The 19269-nt window shown below is 45.6% G+C and overlaps 1 protein-coding gene across 10 annotated transcripts in view; it reads left to right on the top strand.

Annotated features, from left to right (window-relative positions):
- Positions 1–272: 272 nt before the first annotated feature.
- Positions 273–19269, top strand: part of Dim1 (thioredoxin-like protein Dim1) — a 126568-nt gene continuing 107571 nt past the window's right edge. The window contains exons 1-2 of one of the 10 annotated variants that reach the window (XR_012888762.1): positions 273–422; positions 4030–4635. Coding sequence is in view for 5 of the 10 variants with exons in the window: in XM_075883298.1 (XP_075739413.1) it covers positions 4061–4635 (575 nt within the window). In the remaining 5 variants the exon portion in view is untranslated. The other 9 variants (XM_075883298.1, XM_075883295.1, XM_075883296.1 and 6 more) reach the window with 9 other exon arrangements.

Genomic DNA, 19269 nt, shown 5'->3' with positions numbered 1-19269 from the left:
GATAATGTTCTGTAAAAGGCTTCACCCTATAGTTCAGGATGATGGCACAGAGTTTTTCAAAGCCCTGGGGTTTAGGGACAGGGAGGGCAAAGTAGACTTAAGGCGGGTAGAATTGACTAGAAGGAGGTTATCTGATTGGTGGCTAAAGTCAAGGCACGAGTGAAAATTGAACCCTTCACTGCAAAGTACCAATCCTCAACCTCAGCATTTAGGGGAAAAAAGATAAATCTAATGATTAGTTCACTAAGTATTACTGCTAGGTAGCGTTAGCCGCCACCCGATCTGAAGGGTACAGCTATATCCATCCATCCATCCATCTAAAAGGTAGAGCCACATCCATCCATCCATCCATTGCGAATAGTTACGTCTGGACGTAAAGATCGGGGCTTAGCCACACCGTTTTTCGATACAACAGCCCAAAGGTACAGTTTCCGTTCTCTAATCTGGTAGGTGTTCTGTGGCCAAACGGCACCTTGCCGTGGAATGGTTGATAACCTGTTTGTGGGTGTTTTCATTTTCGTAGTTCTTTTTTTCGAAGTTCGGCACGCTGTGTTTTTAATCTCGGGCAGAAAGAGTTTTTTCTTGTGTTGCCGTACGCCTTTCACGTAAGTAGTAGGATCCCGTGTTGTGTATATTCATGTTCGAGGATAGTTTCGTGGTTTTGCCAAGGTTGGTTGTCGCCGCTGGTGTCTGTGAATCCATTTGCATGCTGGGATGCGACTGCGTGTGTCAACAGTAGTGTGACGATACGACCGCGCCGTGTGCGCTTATTGTGCGCCATATGCGTACAAATGTACGTACTTACAAAATTTTCGTAAATGCTGCTTCATTGTAATTAATATACGACATCCGTGGTCATTGCCGCTGTTTTGCTTAGGCAAGTGTAGCTCTTTAAATCACGTGGAGCCACTGAAGGAGACTTCAAAAAGGCTATTACCAATGGGTCCTCAGGTTGTCATAATTTTGAGTGAATTACAACACGTCCCACGAATTTGCGCCCGATGCTTTGGGAGTAGCGATGAATGCATATGCGGGGTCCCATTTACAGGTACGCGCGAGTCGCGCTTAATTCGCTCTAACTGCGTTGATAAAGCAGCCTTCCAGGCGTATATAGCTGTAGCATATCCGACGTACCCCGATTAGCCAGCCTTGGGACGTTTATTCGTCACCTGTGCACGAGTCCGAACAGCATGTCTTGTGCTGAGACAGCTAGGAGAAGCGTAGCGTCCCCGTCGTGGCACGCGGTCGACGCCGCACGATCAGCTGTGGAAAAAAAAAGGAAAGGGGGGGGGGGGGGGTCATCGCATCACCTGCTGCGACTCTATTCAGTTTTCCCCGTCGTCCCTAATAGGGAGCTTGCATGAACGGTGGCGACGCTATGGACTCTAGGTAGGCAGCCATTTTTTTGTCGGAGGCTGCCGGAGAGTGCAGCAGCGCCGTCGTGTTGGCGGGCGTTGGCGAAGCTTGCAGGTGTGATCGAGTGCTATCGCGACGCCAATTTAACTCCAAGAAGTGTCGCGCACGATGTCAGCCTCACCGCAAGACTACACCGCAGCGCTGTGCCAGAAAGACCTCGAGCGGTACGAAGAAGAAATGATAATTTGCTTCGAGTGTTCCATTCACGCCTCGTGAGGGCAACATGTACTTGTGGCGGCGTGTCGACAACACCGATGTCTGTCATCGCCCCCTGACAGAGAAGAGGTCGATGTATGTAACACAGGAGGAAGGTGTACGAAATCAATGCGGCAAAGATGGTTTTGGGGTGGGTTGGTTGGATCGGAAAGTAGAGGCACTTCAAGGGGTATGTTGCATGTTACGCTAGAAGAGCCCTATAGGGGTTAGTTGCCTTTGCTATCTTCTGTTTGGGGATTTTCACTGGTGCCTCGGTGAATCTCTTGCTCTCCGAGTACTTCGGGCTTGATGTCATGTGCTTAAATACCAAATACCACTCTTGTGCGAATTTCGAGAACTCGGATGTATTGCAAGGATGAAACTGTGGCCCGTTGTCAGTTATAACAGTATCTGGAATGCCGTGGTGCGTGAAAATTGATTTCATAATCTGTATGCAGGTTCCAGGCCGCTCATCTGATTTCGTAATCTGTATGCTTGTTGCAGGTCGCTCATCTTCGAGGAGCGCAATCTTGAAGTAGTGTGAGTAGGAGTCAGCCACTAAGGTTGACGTCGAGGGTCTGTCAGAAAGTGCTGTTAACATTGATTTGCTCCTTTGTTGTTGAACTCTACACAGTTCGGACACTTTTCTATCAAGTCTTTGATGTCTCTGGTGATCCATCTGTTGGGCAAATGCACATCTGTTGGGCAAATGGCGAGCATGCCTTCTCTCTCATGTCCCTCGTGCAATGCATTCAGTGTTGCCTTCCGCAAAGATTAGGCAATGACAAGCCTATTAGTAAGACGTTATTGTGTACTGTAAGCTCATGCTTGAATTACCAAGACTCGTGAAAGTCTTTCGGAGTCTTGCTCCAGTGTGTTGGCCAACCATTTGCCGTAAAGGCTTCAATAGCTTCATATGTCGGATCACACTTCTTTGCCATGGCAACTTCCTCGAGGCTTGCCACCTCCGCTGACAAAATGCCCACTACGACACTTGCATAGCTTAATAATTTGCCTGAGATATCTCCAGTCAGTGTGGGGAGCGGCTGACGACAAGGAGTATCGGCTGTGATGAGCTGCTTGCCTGATATAAGTGTGGTCTCGTAGTCATACCGCATGATGCCTAGAGAAACGGTGGCATACCAACTCTTTCACGAGGGGGGGTGGAGGCAAACCTACCCCACCCATCAGCCAGGATATCTCTCTCTCTCTCTCTCTATATATATATATATATATATATATATATATATATATATATGTATATGGGATATGGCACAACGGGAGCGTTGTCAACAAGGATAAATATATTTACTTCCCAACAGTTTCGGGAGGAGTCCTCCCTTCATCAGGGGATGAGTTAGTATAACTCATCCCCTGATGAAGGGAGGACCCCTCTCGAAACTGTTGGGAAGTAAATATATTTATCTTTGTTGACAACGCTCCCGTTGTGCCATATCCCATACCTTCATGAAGACTAACTGGCCCATTGAATTATTACTCCCACTATATATATATATATATATATATATATATATATATATATATATATATATATATATATATATATATATATATATATATCTATAGTCCAGTAGATCTTCCGTGAGCGGTCACAGCGTGGTTTATTTCGACGTTTCGGCCTAGAGTCTGGCCTTCATCAGGATTAAAGGTACAGTTTGTTGGTGCTCAGCTTTATACAATCTCAAATCAGAGGGCAAGGAAAAAGAAAAAAAAAACAGAAAAAAAGAAAAAGGAAAGAAAAAAAAAGAAAAAAGAGAAGACGAGAAAAATAATATACGGTGGACGCCCCTCGGGTGCCCCCCTTCCACTCTTCCTTCCACTTCCCCCTTCATCTCTCTCCCCCATCTCCCCTTCACCTTTCTGATGTCAGTGGTCTGTGTATGTTTCCGTTCACTAACGCATTCCTCCCGATCAGACGGCCCCTCCTGGAAAAGAGCTTTTCAGAAAGTCCTAAGCCTTTAACTACTCGGGGTCCCGTAAACAATTCGTCGTAGAAGGAGGGGTGCCGCGTATTGTGGCAGAGGCTGGTAAGGGGGCATTTTGGGAAGTTCTAAGCCTTTAACTACTCGGCTCCCTGTCAACATTTCGTCGTAAAAATAGGGGTGCCCCGTATTGCGGTAGGCTGTGCAAGCGGGTGCAATGCGAATTCCTTGCACGCTTCTAAATTACGCGTGTAGTGGGGGCCTCCCGGCTGTGCACAGGGTTGCTGTTGGGCATGTCGTGCATGGCACAATTGATTGGATAGTAAAATAAAACAGAAAACAGACGACAGCTGCACTTATATATATATATATATATATATATATATATATATATATATAGTGGGACGGTGCCACTGGGCACGGTGGCACCGTCGACATGCGGCTCACAAATTGCCCGTTCGTCTACATTTTTCAGTTCGTCTTCGGCCTGCTGCACAGCGCAGGCGATGTGGGCCTCGGAACAACCGGGGCGACTGCGACTGCGCTGGACCAACGTGCAAAGAGCGACCACGTGCCGACGCTGCCGACACGGATCTTCTTCGACTATGGACTGCATCAGCTTACCGGCACATGCATCCACCCATCTGCCCTGGAGCGCCACCTGGCGTCTGCGCTGTCCGGGACTATATATGCGTTCCTCAGGGAACCCCCTGTCACTGGGCACGGTGGCACCGTCGACATGCGGCTCACAAATTGCCCGTTCGTCTACATTTTTCAGTTCGTCTTCGGCCTGCTGCACAGCGCAGGCGATGTGGGCCTCGGAACAACCGGGGCGACTGCGACTGCGCTGGACCAACGTGCAAAGAGCGACCACGTGCCGACGCTGCCGACACGGATCTTCTTCGACTATCGACGGCATCAGCTTACCGGCACATGCATCCACCCATCTGCCCTGGAGCGCCACCTGGCGTCTGCGCTGTCCGGGACTATATATGCGTTCCTCAGGGAACCCCCTGTCACTGGGCACGGTGGCACCGTCGACATGCGGCTCACAAATTGCCCGTTTGTCTACATTTTTCAGGTGAGGAAGCAATATGGAAAATGCATCCGCTCAAGTGACTGTTTCTTGCTGGTGTTGCCGTGCCCATGGCAGTATTGCGCTGTGTGTGAATCATGCATGACATATTTCAAGAAACTACTGTTAATGGGTGGAGATATCGAAAGCAATCCCGGCCCCGAGCTCGAAAATATTGCTAAACAACTGACGGAAATCGCTGCAGACATTAAGGATATCAAAGAAAAGCGACTCTCGGATATTGATAACAAGCTTGACGTAATTACAAAACTTGAGGCTGAAGTCGCGGCATGCCACAAAGAAATGGCTTCTATGAAGGGGGTAATCAGGGGCCTTGAAGCAAGAATAAACGACTTGGAAAACCGCCGCAGGAGGTCAAACCTAATCGTTTATGGCATACCGGAATTGGAAGGAGAAACAAGTGAAACCCTAGAACAGGCAGTAAATGACGGCATAATTACAAAAATTCTTCAACTTGAACCTGTGGCCATTGAGCGCATTCATCGCTTAGGAAGAGTTGGACCAAACAAGACAAGGCCAGTCATACTTAAATTATTTGATGCCAGAGAAAAAACTGCGGTACTAAAAAACGGCTTTAAACTGAAGAGCACAGATTTCTCTATAGGAGAGGATTTTTGCCGAAAACTCAGAGAAACCAGAAAAAAACTCTGGGACAGTGCTAAGCAAAACCGCGAAAATAAAGATAAAGTGTCGTTAGCATATAATAAGCTGTTCATTAACAGCCGTGTGTTCACCTGGGATGACGAAAAGGACGAAAGGGTAGAAATAGAGAAGTACGACAAAGTGGAACAAAGAAAAAACAAAGCAAGCCGGCCCGTAACGCGCCAAAGCCAGCGCAAGAAAAAATAACGTTATTGAACATAAACGCCCGCAGTATCTTGAATAAGGTACAGCCATTTGAATGCCTACTACTCGATCGAGAACCCGATATTGTGGCAGTTACCGAAACGTGGTTATCGGCATCCATCTCGAGTCATGAAGTTGCCCCCCCAAATTATGTACTTGTTAGAAAAGACCGCCAGTCACGTGGTGGAGGCGTGGCGTTAGTAATAAAGAAATCAATCCCACTAATCTTCCTTCCAGAAGTAGCAGATGCTGAGGCAGTTTTTTGTAAAGTTATTACCAAAAGCACAAGTATAGTTGTTGGCTGCATCTATCGAAGCCCCGGATGTGGGCACGAATGCATAACCGCCATACAAGAGTATTTGCACCAACATGCTGGAAAGTGCCGGGTTATTCTTATGGGGGATTTCAACCTTGCCGACTTTAACTGGGCTACCATGCAGTACACGACAAAGGCTTCAGAAGCACTTGTCGATATGATGCTAAGTTTTAACCTGCGCCAGATTGTGGAATGCCCCACAAGGGTACAAGGCGAGTGTCGCAGTGTACTTGACTTAATCTTGTTGAGTAATAACTTCCTTTTAGAACAAACACAGGTTGAAATAATTGAAGGGATATCAGATCACAGAATACCGATGTGTGTATTACCGCTAGATTGTTCAATACCGATGCAAACGGCAGCGCAAACCATAACAAATTTTGACAAAGCAAATGACGCTTCCATACAAACCTACTTGGCTCATAAATTCCCAGTGTTTTCGGAATTGGCCTCAGATCCCTTGTCTGATGTAAACGATGTCTGGTTGTGTTTCAAAGATATAGTGTCGCACTGTGTAACACATTTTATTCCTGTGCGGTTAAAAAAACCGTTAAAAAATTACCCATGGATTACACGTGAAGTAATACATGCAAAACCCCAACTCAAAAGGATTCGGAAGGCAAACAAGGTACCAGGCACCAACCCATCTAACGCTTCCAGGCTAGCGCTTGCAGTAAAAACTTTTAAACAGAAATCCAGAGAAGCGAAAAGTCATTATTTCAACACTGTACTCCCCAGCTTCTTAAAAAACAACCCACATAGATTTTGGAACCACTTCCGCCAAAAAAACACACTCACAACTAAGCTTTCGTCCATTAAAAAAAAAGATAAAGCCAACAGATACAACCAATTCTTCCGTTCTGTCTTCACTAAAGATAATGGTGTCATGCCGGACTTACATCCGCGGCCTGGTCCCACTATCCAGCCACTCGTTATCACAGACGCCGGTGTTCTTAATCTTCTGCTTGGCCTAGACACCAAAAAAGCCTGTGGTCCGGACAATATACCAAATCAATTTTTTAAACGATACGCACAGTGGAGCAGCATATACCTGGGGATTATTTTTCGGAAATCCCTCTCAACATCCAAACTACCAGAAGATTGGAAAATAGCAAAAATTATTCTGATACACAAATCAGGAGATAAATCCATTGAAACAAACTTTAGACCAATATCGCTAACCAGCACGGCATGTAAACTACTTGAGCATATCATTCTAAAGCATTTAACAGTTTTTCTTGAAGGCATTCTGTCCAATAACCAGCATGGTTTTCGCCAAGGTTTATCTACCATAACACAGTTAACCGAAGTAATACACGACATCGCGCTAGGCATTAACAATCACCGCCAAATCGACATAATGCTACTCGACCTATCCAAGGCATTTGATTGCGTTTGTCATACAAAGCTAATAGCTAAATTAAGAAGCCTTATCGGAGATGCAGAAATTATTGCTTGGGTTCAAGATTTCTTGTTTAATAGATCCCAGTTTGTTATTTTTGAACATTTTGCATCAGACACAGTACCAGTGACGTCAGGAGTGCCCCAGGGCTCCGTGCTTGGACCCTTGTTATTTCTCGGTTATATAAATGATATAACTACTAATATAGATAGTAAAATAAAGTTATTCGCAGACGACTGTATCATTTATCGAGAAATTAACAATCAACAAGATCACCTCTCTCTCAACAAGTCTCTTAATACCGTTGCAGAATGGTGCTCTCAGTGGTAGATGACAATCAACGTAAAAAAATCTGCATGCATGAAGATAACACGGAAAAAAGAACCCTCTAACTTTCGCTATAACATAAATGGTGCTGCTCTCACGAATGTACAGAGGCATAAATATCTAGGCTTAACAATAACATCAGATCTAAGGTGGGACGCTCACATTGATAATGTTACTTCTTCTGCTATGCAAAAACTATATTTTATTCGCAGATCGCTCCATCTGGCACCCACCTCGACGAAACTACTAGCCTACAAAACATTCATTAGGCCAATCCTTGAATATGGAAATACTGTATGGTTTCCTCATACCGTGACTAACATAAAAAAAATAGAAAAGGTACAAAGGAAGGCCATAACATTCATACATAAATTTAAACTGGCTGATTCACCCACTACCCTTCTAGCTGTTTCTGGGCTTCCCACGCTCGAAACACGGGCGAAGCAGGCACGTTTGAAATTTCTTTATGAACTCCTACATAATTATTTCAAAATAGATGTCTCAAACTACGTTGAATATTCGCAAACACGAGCTACCCGGCACCAACATACAAATACTCTATTAGAATATAAATGTAACAATGATGCGTTTAAATACTCTTTTTTTCCAGTTGCCATCCACGAATGGAATTTGTTAACCCCTTTCACCACTAATGCCCAGTGATTGTGCGATTTCTTATCAAGAATTGAAAATAACGTCTCTTAGCGTCCTTGATATGTCTGCTTTTCTGTGACATGCAAACCAGCATTCACTTGTATTTGGTGTGTATGGTGTGCATAAGGGCCGATTGTATGCTTCAAGGTTTCTGATTTGTATTTTTACACATTATTTACGAATTTACGATCCTGAAAGTGTTAAGTGCTCTTTGTAACTGTATACTGTAGTGCCCACCTGCTATGGTCTCTTTGGAGACTGGCAGTATTGTGAATAAATAAAAATATATATTGTAATAATACACAGTACTAGGCTGGGGTGTCAGCCATCTTATTTATTTCTAACCTCTTCTTCCTCCTCGTCTCCCTCCAACCCTGCCTCAAGTCCACGTACACTCCCCCTCTTTGAATACTCATCCCTCCTGGGGTGATACTTGAAAACGTTTCCAATGGTCGCAAACTCCAGCACACTATCGTTGGTGTAACCGACCCTTTTGAGAACGCCATGTTGCACTGCGATCTGAACCACGCGATAAGGTCTCGTGTACACCTGCTTTGTGCCGGGGAGGCCTTTTCTGACAAGCACCAGATCGTTCAGTTGTATCTGAGGTATCCGCGTGTTGTGGCGACGGTCAAAGTTCCTCTTCATACTTTCCCGGTATCGCTGGTAGGCTTCCGAAGGTTTTCGTTTTTCGCACAATTGCAGGCGGTCTGCAATGCAAAGTTCTTGATCAGCAGGAAGCACTGGTACCTTTTCGAAAGCTGCAAAATATGGACTACAGCCGATGCTCGCAGTGTGCGACTGATTGTGATGAGCGACAGCTGTCTCCAAGCAGCACTTCCATCCACCCTGAAAACATGGATACATTGAAATGAACTGCTTCAAATCCCAAATGATTCTTTCAGCCATGCCATTTCCTGCAGGATGGTATGGAGTGCAGCATCGCAATACAACTCCTCGTTCCTTCGCCCAATCTTGCAAACGCTGACTGAGAAACGCTGACCCATTGTCTGATATTACTATTTTCGTATTCTTGAACATCTCCCGACTCAAAAGAGCGATCACACTATTTGTGTCTTCCCTTCCCGGCCGTGCAGCCACTATTCTTGTGCACTGGTCTACTGCCACTAGGAAAGACTGCGTTCTTCTTACTCCTGCAGCCTTCTTCTTGAGCTCTGCGAAATCCAGATGAATGACTTCAAATGGTACGTCGGAATGTTGAGGCAAAACCATCTCGTCTGTTCTCTGAAGGTACTTGGCTTTGTGAACTTGACATTGATGACAAGACCGAGCATACCGTTGAACGTCGTCTTTCATGTGTTTCCACTGGAAACGCTGACGAATCTGGTGACACGTCCTCCAAAAGCCATAATGTCCACCTGAGTGCGGGGAGTCGTGATAGAGCTCCAAAATTAGAGGCAACATTGTTTCTGGGACTGTGAACTTTCCGTTATGTAACTTAAGTTCTTCAGTTCCCTCCCACAACAATGTTGCGTAGACATTTTTATGATCAGGCATTACCGCAAGTCTTGAAAGTGCATCTGCGTCCTTGAGGTGTTCTCCAGGCCTGTGGTGGACCATGAAAGTAAACTGCTGGAGTTCACTCACCCACCTAGCAATTTTTCTTCAAGGCTCGGCGAGGTTAAGTATATACGTTAAGGCTTGGTGATCCGTAGAGAGCTTGAAGCTCGTGCCATCCAGGGAAGGTCTAAAATAGCGTACGGCCATTAGGACTGCCAAGGCTTCCTTCTCTGTAGTCGTGTAGTTCAGTTGAGTTTTCGCAAATGTGTACGAATAGTACCCGACGACCCTCTGTTGACGGCTCCGTGGAGAGCCGGTATCTCTCTGGTAAAGCACTGCGCCTGTGTCATAATAAGAAGCATCGGTGTTCAGTTCAAAGGGCAACTTGAAGTCTGGAAGAGTCAGGACCGGATTCGATGAAATAATAGTCACAAGGCTGTGATAAACAGATTCACACTCTGATGTCCACTGAAATGGCACATTCTTCTTAGTCATTTCTGTAAGGCATTTGGTTTTGGTCGCATAATCTCTAATTAATGGCCGGAAATGCCCTGCAAGACCCAGAAATACCCGCAAAGAGTGCAAGTCATATGGCTTCTGCATTTTTGCGATTCGTTCGACTGATTCCTGTTTTGTTGTCTTGGTTTGGCCGTCAAATACTCTTCCAAGAAACACCACTTTACTTTGGAAAAACTCACTCTTCTTGTCATTAATGTTGAGCTCGGCGTCACAAAGTGCTTGAAGTACACTAGCCAGATGGTTTGAGTGCTCTTCCTCGTTGCGGGAGTATACTATTATATCGTCTATGTAGACGTTACAAAACTTCGCGATAAACGGTCGCAAGACGTCATTCATCATTTTCTGGAACCAAGTGGGTGAGTTCTTCCATCCAAATGGAAGTCGGCTATACTCACAGATGTCAAAGGGCGTGATGAAGGCAGAATATTTCTTGCACTTTTCAGAAATCGGAACTTGCCAGAATCCTTTACATAGGTCAATGCGCGAGAAAACTCTGCAGCCACCCGTGTCATCTATGATAGAGTCTATACGTGGCATAGGAAACAAAAAAAGCTCAGTCTGCTTATTAATTTGTCTGTAGTTCGTGCAGAGTCGAAGACTTCCATCTTCCTTTGGTGCAATGGTGATGGGTGAAGCGAACGTAGACGTGGATGGACGGATAATCTGCGCATTCAACATCTTTTGAATCTCGTTCTGAAACCACACTTTCTTCTCTCGTGACATATTATAGGGCTTTTTTCTCACCACCGTCGTATCACTGAGCTGGAATGGAACCTCAAACTTCGTAGTTGCTGTAGGATATTCTTTCAGGCGCAGCGATTCCGGGTAAAGCGTCCTAACATCTTCACCTGACGATGGTTTCCGCGGAGTCCTTGAAGGCGAAACTTCAGCGTTGACAACGCGGCGCTTTTCTTCTGTGGTAATTTCGCCTGTCCAGTAGATATTAAGGCGAAGTGCACTGATGACTGGACGTGAAAGCAGTAGTTCATATGGAACTCCGTCGAGTACCAGTGCTTGCGCAGTGACAGTGTTGCCGAGACACGATATCGTTATACAAGTCCATTTATCGTGGACATCTCGTCTTCCATCGTATCCGTGTACTTCTGCTGGTCTTCCCTTTTTTACTTTCGCCCTCTCAACAATATTTGCGTTAATAACCATGACGCTTGCTCCGCTGTAAACACGCACTCCGTTCCTTTCCATCCACAAAAACAGATATGTACAATAGACTTGTATGAGACAAATAACAGCTTCTCTTGATGTCGTCGGGTGGAAGCTGAGACCCTCTCTATTTAGTTTTTTGTTACATCATCTAGCTCTTCGCCATGGTCTGACCCTCCCTGGGCGGTCAAAAAGGATACCGGTGTTGCAGTAGGTCTCCAGCTTGCAAGCGGGCGTCGTCCCTCAGCTCGTGTGGTCCCGGTATTCCTTGCAGCAGGTGTCATGGGTGACGCTGGGTTCCTAGGTCCGGGAGGTAGAGGTCTCGTATTCCCTGCAGAAGTTCTTCGACCGTCTTGGATCCGCGCATTTGTATTTGCTTCTGGAGGTCCGGACTTAAACGATGAATTATAAGCGGAACCACAGACGTCTCAGGCAAAGATGAGTCCGCCAGCTGTAGCAAGCGCCTTTTCTCATAAAAATAGCTGAGTGCAGATCCAGACCTGTATTTGAACGAGATTGCTTTGTCCCATAGCAACACCTTGTTCTCGCTGAAGGAGCTCAGAAAGCTTGCTTTCCACTCTGTCCATGGTTTGTTGCTGTGAGCGTTGAGACGCCATTCGTACCAACTCTTTGCTATGCCCGATAGGAATAGTCGCATGTTTTTTACCTTATCTTCGTCGCTGTGCCTGTAGTTTTCATTGCATGCATACTCGTAAAACGTGAGCCAGGACTCGGGACTACTAGACCCTCCGTCAAACATGTCTGGCTTCACTTGTTCGCGACTCGGTCTGCTTAATCTTTCCGTCGCGTTTACGAACAAGCGCAATAAATCATTTTGCTGCCTATTCTGTTCTTGGTGCAGTTCAAGAAACTTGTTTATCAGTTCGACGGAACTGTCGGTGCTTCGCGTCGTTTCTAACTGGAGTCAGCACGAAATTCTCATAATCCTAAAGTTTCATGTTGATCCTCACCGTTCTTTTAGCAAGTAAAAGGTGTGGAGTGAGCTTCATTTTAGTGCTTATATAGGAAACAAATGCGTCAGTGCTTACTGCTTCCGGAAGAGCTAGTTCCTCTTCATCTTGAGGCGTTGCGGTCAAGATCCGGATGCCACCGCGTTGATTTGCTTCAATGCTGAAGTCCACCCACATCTTGAATGTCCGCACAGAAAGTATACGCGGCTGCGCCAATTTGTAATAATACACAGTACTAGGCTGGGGTGTCAGCCATCTTCTTTATTTCTAACCTCTTCTTCCTCCTCGTCTCCCTTCCAACCCTGCCTCAAGTCCACGTATATATATATATATATATATGTGACGCTATGATGAATGAGCGACGTGGCGTGGCTCATACGCCATGTTTATTCTGTTCTGCACCTCTTCCTTCTCGGCCTCTATCAACCATCGCTTCATACGTCACACACACATATATATATATATATATATATATATATATATACATATATATATATATATATATATATATATATATATATATATATATATATATATATATATATATATATATGTGTGTCGCTAAGATGAATGGGCGACGTGGCCTGGCTCATATGCCAGTTTATTCCCGTTCTTCACTTCTTCCTTCTCTGCTTCTACAAACCATCACTTCATACGTCACACGATTTCCCCTCCCCCCGAAAGAAGGCATGGATTGCGCACAACAAAAAGTAAACAAGGAGAGGTTGAGAAGTCACAAATGCCAAAATGCACAATTGGTTTCATGGCGCCGTGGTGTTCCGTAAACTCGCAAAACTTCAGAAAAGAGTGCAGCAGCCCGGTGAATGGGGGAGCTCTGGTGGGCGAGGTTGGCTGTGGCGTTCTGGAGAAGGTAGCCGCGTCTTGCAAAACTGCACTGACCATGACGTGACTTGAGCACCTGCGAGGAACGAACAAGGTTGGAAGTCCTTGGAGCATTTTAAGGTCGAATGTCGTAGGTGCAGAATGTTCTGTCGTACGCGCTGTATTCTGTGTCGCGGCTGAGACAGAATTAGTGCTTGCAGCCTGCGTGTACAAGAACAGAAGTTCAAGGAATTATGTCTATGTTCGTGCATTGTACAAATTATAGCATTCAGTCTCTTTTGTAGTTTTCTGTGGCGTTGGCTCCGTTGTCGTGAACTAATGGGATGGTGTCTGAATCTTCGCGTGGTAGAACTGGTGACTTCTTGTCTTGTTCGGTGTTTCCTGAGGTTTCGGAGATGTAATCTTTGGCACAGTCTTGACATTTTGTGCCAAATGCGTTTCTGGCGCCGATCCCTTATGCAAAGATGCCTGACGTCTTGAATTTGTTTTAAGAGGCTGACTTTGCGTCGTCATCCTTGTCGGTGTATCCGTTGGAGTGTCTGCGATTCTTGGACTTGCTTTTGCTGGCGTTGCTGATGTTGCTGTGGAACGCATTGCGGTGAGATCCCTTCTTGAACATCACGCTCGTTTTCTTCACAACTTGATGTGGGGCCCAGTCGGCAGCTGGTAGTTTGTGGGCTGTTGTCATGCACTTCGGGCAATAAAGATAATGCTTCAGAATTGGTAGAAAGTTCTTCAGCAGCTTCTTCTACCCTGTTCACTATAAGAGGCTCTTGCGCATTGCAGCGTGTAACGTTCGATGCGTCGGAGCCTTCGGTGTTTCTTTCACTGTCGAGTGTGTATGGACTGGATGGCGATGCATGAACCCGTGTGGAAGGAGCATGGCTCGACAGGGTATTTTCGCGATGCGCCAGGTCATCTACCATAAATACGGCGTCCTTATAAGGCAAATGGTGAGCGTTAGGAGCGCTTGAAGAACCGCGTGATGAAAACCCAGGTGGTGGACCACGTATGCCAGACGAAGAGTGAACGGCATCAGGTGGTTGGGCAACGTCTCGGGTCATATGCTGAAGCGATGACTTCGCAAATGCCGACTTTCGTGCAGAAGGGAGGCACGCTCGATGGCTGTGTTTTTCCCAAAATACGCGTTGTCGTCTGCCACTGAACTCGTGTGCCACTTCGTCTTTTGTCAGAGGTCGAATCTTGTTGTGCGTTCGAATGGTTGAAGACTGCCTGTAAAATTGACGACTGAGTGCAGTTGTTTGTGGATAGTGGGTTACAAGCAAGTCTTCGTCGTAGTCGTCATCGTATTTTTTAAACCAAACGATCATTTCTTGTTTTATCTTTTGCCAAGACTCATCGTTGTCGAATATGTGGGTGAGGTAAAATTTAAATGCCTCACCGGTGACGTAGTCGCTGAAGTTCGTAACCATTTTCCGTTCCGACCAAGATGCAGCGGTAGCATGGAACTCGAACAGGTCGAACCAGTCCTGTACAGGTCCATCGTCCGCTGCTCCGGTGTACTTAAGGATGGGAAGGTCGGTCGATGATTCTGTCATGGAGCTGGTCGCTGTGTGCGGCTAGGAGATGATTCCGTAGTCGATGTATGGTCAGGGCGTCTTGTGTAGAACTGCGTCGATGATAAGACACTGATGAAGTGGCTGGGAGGTCTTCATCCTGTCGACTCGTGTGACGCTATGATGTGGGAGACGTGGCCTGGCTCATACGCCATGTTTATTCCCGTTCTTCACTTCTTCCTTCTCTGCTTCTACAAACCATCACTTCATACGTCACACACACACACACACACACACACACACACACACACACACACATATATATATATATATATATATATATATATATATATATATATATATGTGTGACGCATTAACAAGGTGGTTCTAGGAGAAGCCGACGAAGAGAAAGTGCGCGTGCATTAGAATAAACGCATGGCATCTGGACCACGACGTGTCTCCATTTTGTAGCATCACACAAGTCTACAGGATCGACCTCATCAACGTGCCATGGCTAAGCCAAAGCCTCCGCTCAACATACAGAAGTTCAAGGGAACACCAGAAGACGTCCCCATCGACAAGTGGCTTCTTCTTTTCGGCATGAAGGCAGCCGAGGCGTCATGGACTCACCACGATCGGGTCAGTCACTTCAACGAGTACATTGAAGGGGAAGCGTTCAAGTGGTACCTGACAGAGATTTTCGGCAACGGCGAGACAACTTGGGACGATATCAAGCGTGACATGCAAGCCCGTTTTGCTACGACTGACGGAGATGCCTTCCGTCTCTTCATTCACTACCGACTGAAAGGAGGGCAGACCATCAAGGACTACTACGACGAGAAAAAGCGACTGGGTTCCTTGGCTGACCTGAAAGAGTGCCACATCATTTCTGGACTGACTGATGGTGTTCCTCCTGATGTGGAACTGGCGCTCGCCGGACTGTCTTTCAACTCGCCATTAGAGTGGCTCACCGCTGCTAAACGGGTCGAGACATCTTTAAAACGGGTGAGAGGAGTTTCCTTTACTCGTAATGCTAGTATCGAATCAAAAGCTCCACGTCTCTTCAGCAGACCGCAGCAACCGACAATAACTCCTCAACCGCGTTCCCCGCAAAACGAATGTAGATACTGCTCAGCTGCTGGTTTCCCACGACAGTTTCACTGGCACAACGAATGTCCGCGCCGTGGCAATGTGTCCACTATTGATACTGAACGGGGAAACGAGGAGGGCGACCCAGAGTTTCATTAATACACTTCAGTGCTCTCATCAACGGAAAACCAGTAAATGCAATTCTCGATACAGGAGCAACAATTACTTGTATCAGCGAGGATGTGTACAAACAGTTGAAACTTCAGTTGATGAGAGACTCCAGCATCATGGTTCAGCAAGTTGCATCAAGCATTCGAACTTTGGGTTGCGTAAACATTCAGTTACAAATTGGGAATGTCATAAAGAAAGTTTATGCACATGTGCTACGAGGCATGAGAACGCAATTAATTCTTGGCCTAGACAGCGCTTCATACTTCAATCTTTCTGTAAATCTGGAAAGCAAGTCAGTGACACAAGCACGTGAGAATATGAACCTTCCGCATCATAATGAAAAGAAAACCATTCAAGCCCCGCTGATGCGAACCCTGACTTCAGAAAACTTGTCAGAGCATGAGTCTGCGGCGCTCGACTCTCTTTTAAGCAAGTATGACGAGATAGTTTCGAAATCTCAGACAGAGATTGGGTGATTCACTACTGAGAAACATAGGATCGCACTTACCAATGCTGTCCCTATTCGTCGAGCACCATACCGATGTTCACAGGCAGACAAAGTGGAGGTCAACAAACAAGTAAACGCTCTTCTCAAGCAAGGTGTTGTGAGGCCTTCATTATCGCCCTACGCCGCACCTGTCATTTTAGTAGAAAAGAAAGGTGAAGGACGCACTCGTCTATGTATTGACTACCGGAAACTCAATGCCATAACAGTACCCGACTTTCAACCAATTACACGTATAGATGATATTCTTGACCACTTAGGAAAGGCGGAGTTTTTCACTACGTTGGACGTAACGTCGGGATACTGGCATGTCGAAATGCATCCTGACGATGTTCAGAAAACTGCATTTGTCACGCCTGATGGTCAGTTTGAGTGGTTGGTAATACCGTTTGGGTTGAAGAACGCTCCAGCTGCATTTGAAAGAGCCATGAAATCAATAATAGCGAAACATCAGCTCACCAATGTTATTAATTACTTTGACGATGTGGTCGTATACTCAGAGACATTTAATGATCATATACGACACCTTGAGGCGCTATTGAAAGCTCTCAAATGCGAGAACGTAAAACTCAAACGAAAAAAGTGCCAATTGGCACGCTGCAGCATTGAATACCTGGGCCAGAAAATTTCACAAGGAACAGTGACACCTAAGCAAAGTAATGTGGCTGCCATACTCGAATTCATACTCGACACCAAAACGAAAAAAAGATCTCCAGCGTTTTCTGGGCACTGTAAACACCTACCGTCAGTACATCCCCCACTTCAGCGATATCGCTCTTCCACTCACAAAACTACTCCACAAAGGCAGCAAGTGGGTCTGGACAGAAGCATGCGAGCAAGCCTTTCGTGAACTGAAGGAGCGGATAACTGAAGGAGCGGATAACTGAAGAACCGGTGCTTCGCATATACGACCCTTCGAGACCATGTACTGTGTACTGTGACGCACCTGGCGAAGGCATCGATGCAGTGCGGAAACAACCTGATGACAAAGGCAAAGAACATCCTGTTGCTTACTATTCCCGCAAACTACTTAAGCACGAGGTGAACTATGCTATTACAGAAAGAGAATGTCTTGCCATTGTAGATGCCATTGATAAATGGCATTGCTACCTTCATGGGAAGTCATTCACTGTTGTAACAGGTCACTCTGCACTCCAGTGGCTGAAGAATGTTAAAAATCCTCAAGGTCGTCTCTTCCAGGGGTTTTTGAAACTGTTAATGTATGATGTGAACATCAAACATCAATAGGGCGCAAGTAATGTCGATGCAGATGCGCTCTCCAGAGCCCCAATAGTTAATCTTCTGTCCCACGACGACCTTGAGCGATGCAACAATGAGCGTCCAAAAGGAGCGGATTCATTGGAAAATAACATCATCATCGTTGAAAGAAAAGGACCACGGAAAATATACGTGCCCCATGGACTACGCCCAACCATTCTGAAGAATGCACATCAACATTTTGGGCATGTCGGAGTGAAGAAGACGCTATCACTCCTGTCTCCGCAATATTATTGGCCGCATATGATAACCGATGTTTCCACTTACATTCGGCATTGTGATACATGCCAGAGATGCAAGAAGACGAAAACAAAAAAGTTTGGGACGCTTGAATCACTGCCTCCAGCTGAAGAGCCCTTCGACCTCTTTGCAATAGACACCATTGGAGGATTTTCTGGATATGGCTCGTCAAAAAGGTTTATACACTTGGTTATTGATCATGCGACTCGCTACGTATGGGCGTTTGCTCATAAAAGTGAAAACAGCGATGCCTACATTTCATGCCTAAAAACAATTTTTTCTTCTGGAAAACCACGGAAGCTTCTTTCAGATCGTGGAACAGGATTTACCGCAGGAAAATTCAAGCAGTTTTTAAAACATAATCGTATACACCAACTATTCACCTCATCTCATCATCCACAATGCAACGGCATGAACGAGCGGAAAAACCAGACTATCGTAACGAGACTTAAATGTAAGATCAATGACGAACCTCAGAGGTCTTGGACTAAGCTGCTTCCGGAGGTAATTGACGAATACAAGAGAACACCTCACGAAGTGACCGGCTACGCACCTTCCTTCCTGATGTATGGAATTCCATCTTATCCTACTGTACTGGAACAACGAGAAGAAACTGTAGAAGAAGTGCGAAAAACTGCAGTTACCAATTCTATCGCCTACCACAATAAGAACAAAGTCATTTATGATAGAAAATTTCTTCTGATTGAGTTCGAAGTCGGTGACTTAGTCCTTTACGAGACACCATGGCATCCCAACAACGGCAAACTGAGTTCCGTCATGGAAGGACCCTACAAGATTCTACGCAAGGTCTCAACAGTGAACTATGAGATCAACCGCTCCGTGCTACCCTTACGTAGAAACTCGGACATTGTGCATGTTAGCAAACTGCGGCGTTATTTTGAACCTTCTAAACTGAGACTTTCTCGAGGGGAGGGGGAAGTGTGACGCATTAACAAGGTGATTCTAGGAGAAGCCGACGAAGAGGAAGTGTGCGTGCATTAGAATAAACGCATGGCATCTGGACCACGACGTGTCTCCATTTTGTAGCGTCACATATATATATGTACACACACATATATGTGACATCACACGCTTTCTTATATATCACAAACTTCAATCACACTTAAACAGGCCCATAGCCCAATTTTCACATCCAATATGCGACGCTCATCTTTCTATAACGCCTTTTTCTCTGATTTAGTTTTTGCAGTTAACATCTACAGATACCACAGTAGTTTGTTTAATACATTTATCACGGA

Source organism: Rhipicephalus microplus, unplaced genomic scaffold (genome assembly GCF_043290135.1).
Source record: "Rhipicephalus microplus isolate Deutch F79 unplaced genomic scaffold, USDA_Rmic scaffold_16, whole genome shotgun sequence".
NCBI lineage: Eukaryota > Metazoa > Arthropoda > Arachnida > Ixodida > Ixodidae > Rhipicephalus > Rhipicephalus microplus.
Note: the sequence above shows the minus strand (reverse complement) of the source record. Positions and strands in the feature narration are given on the sequence as shown.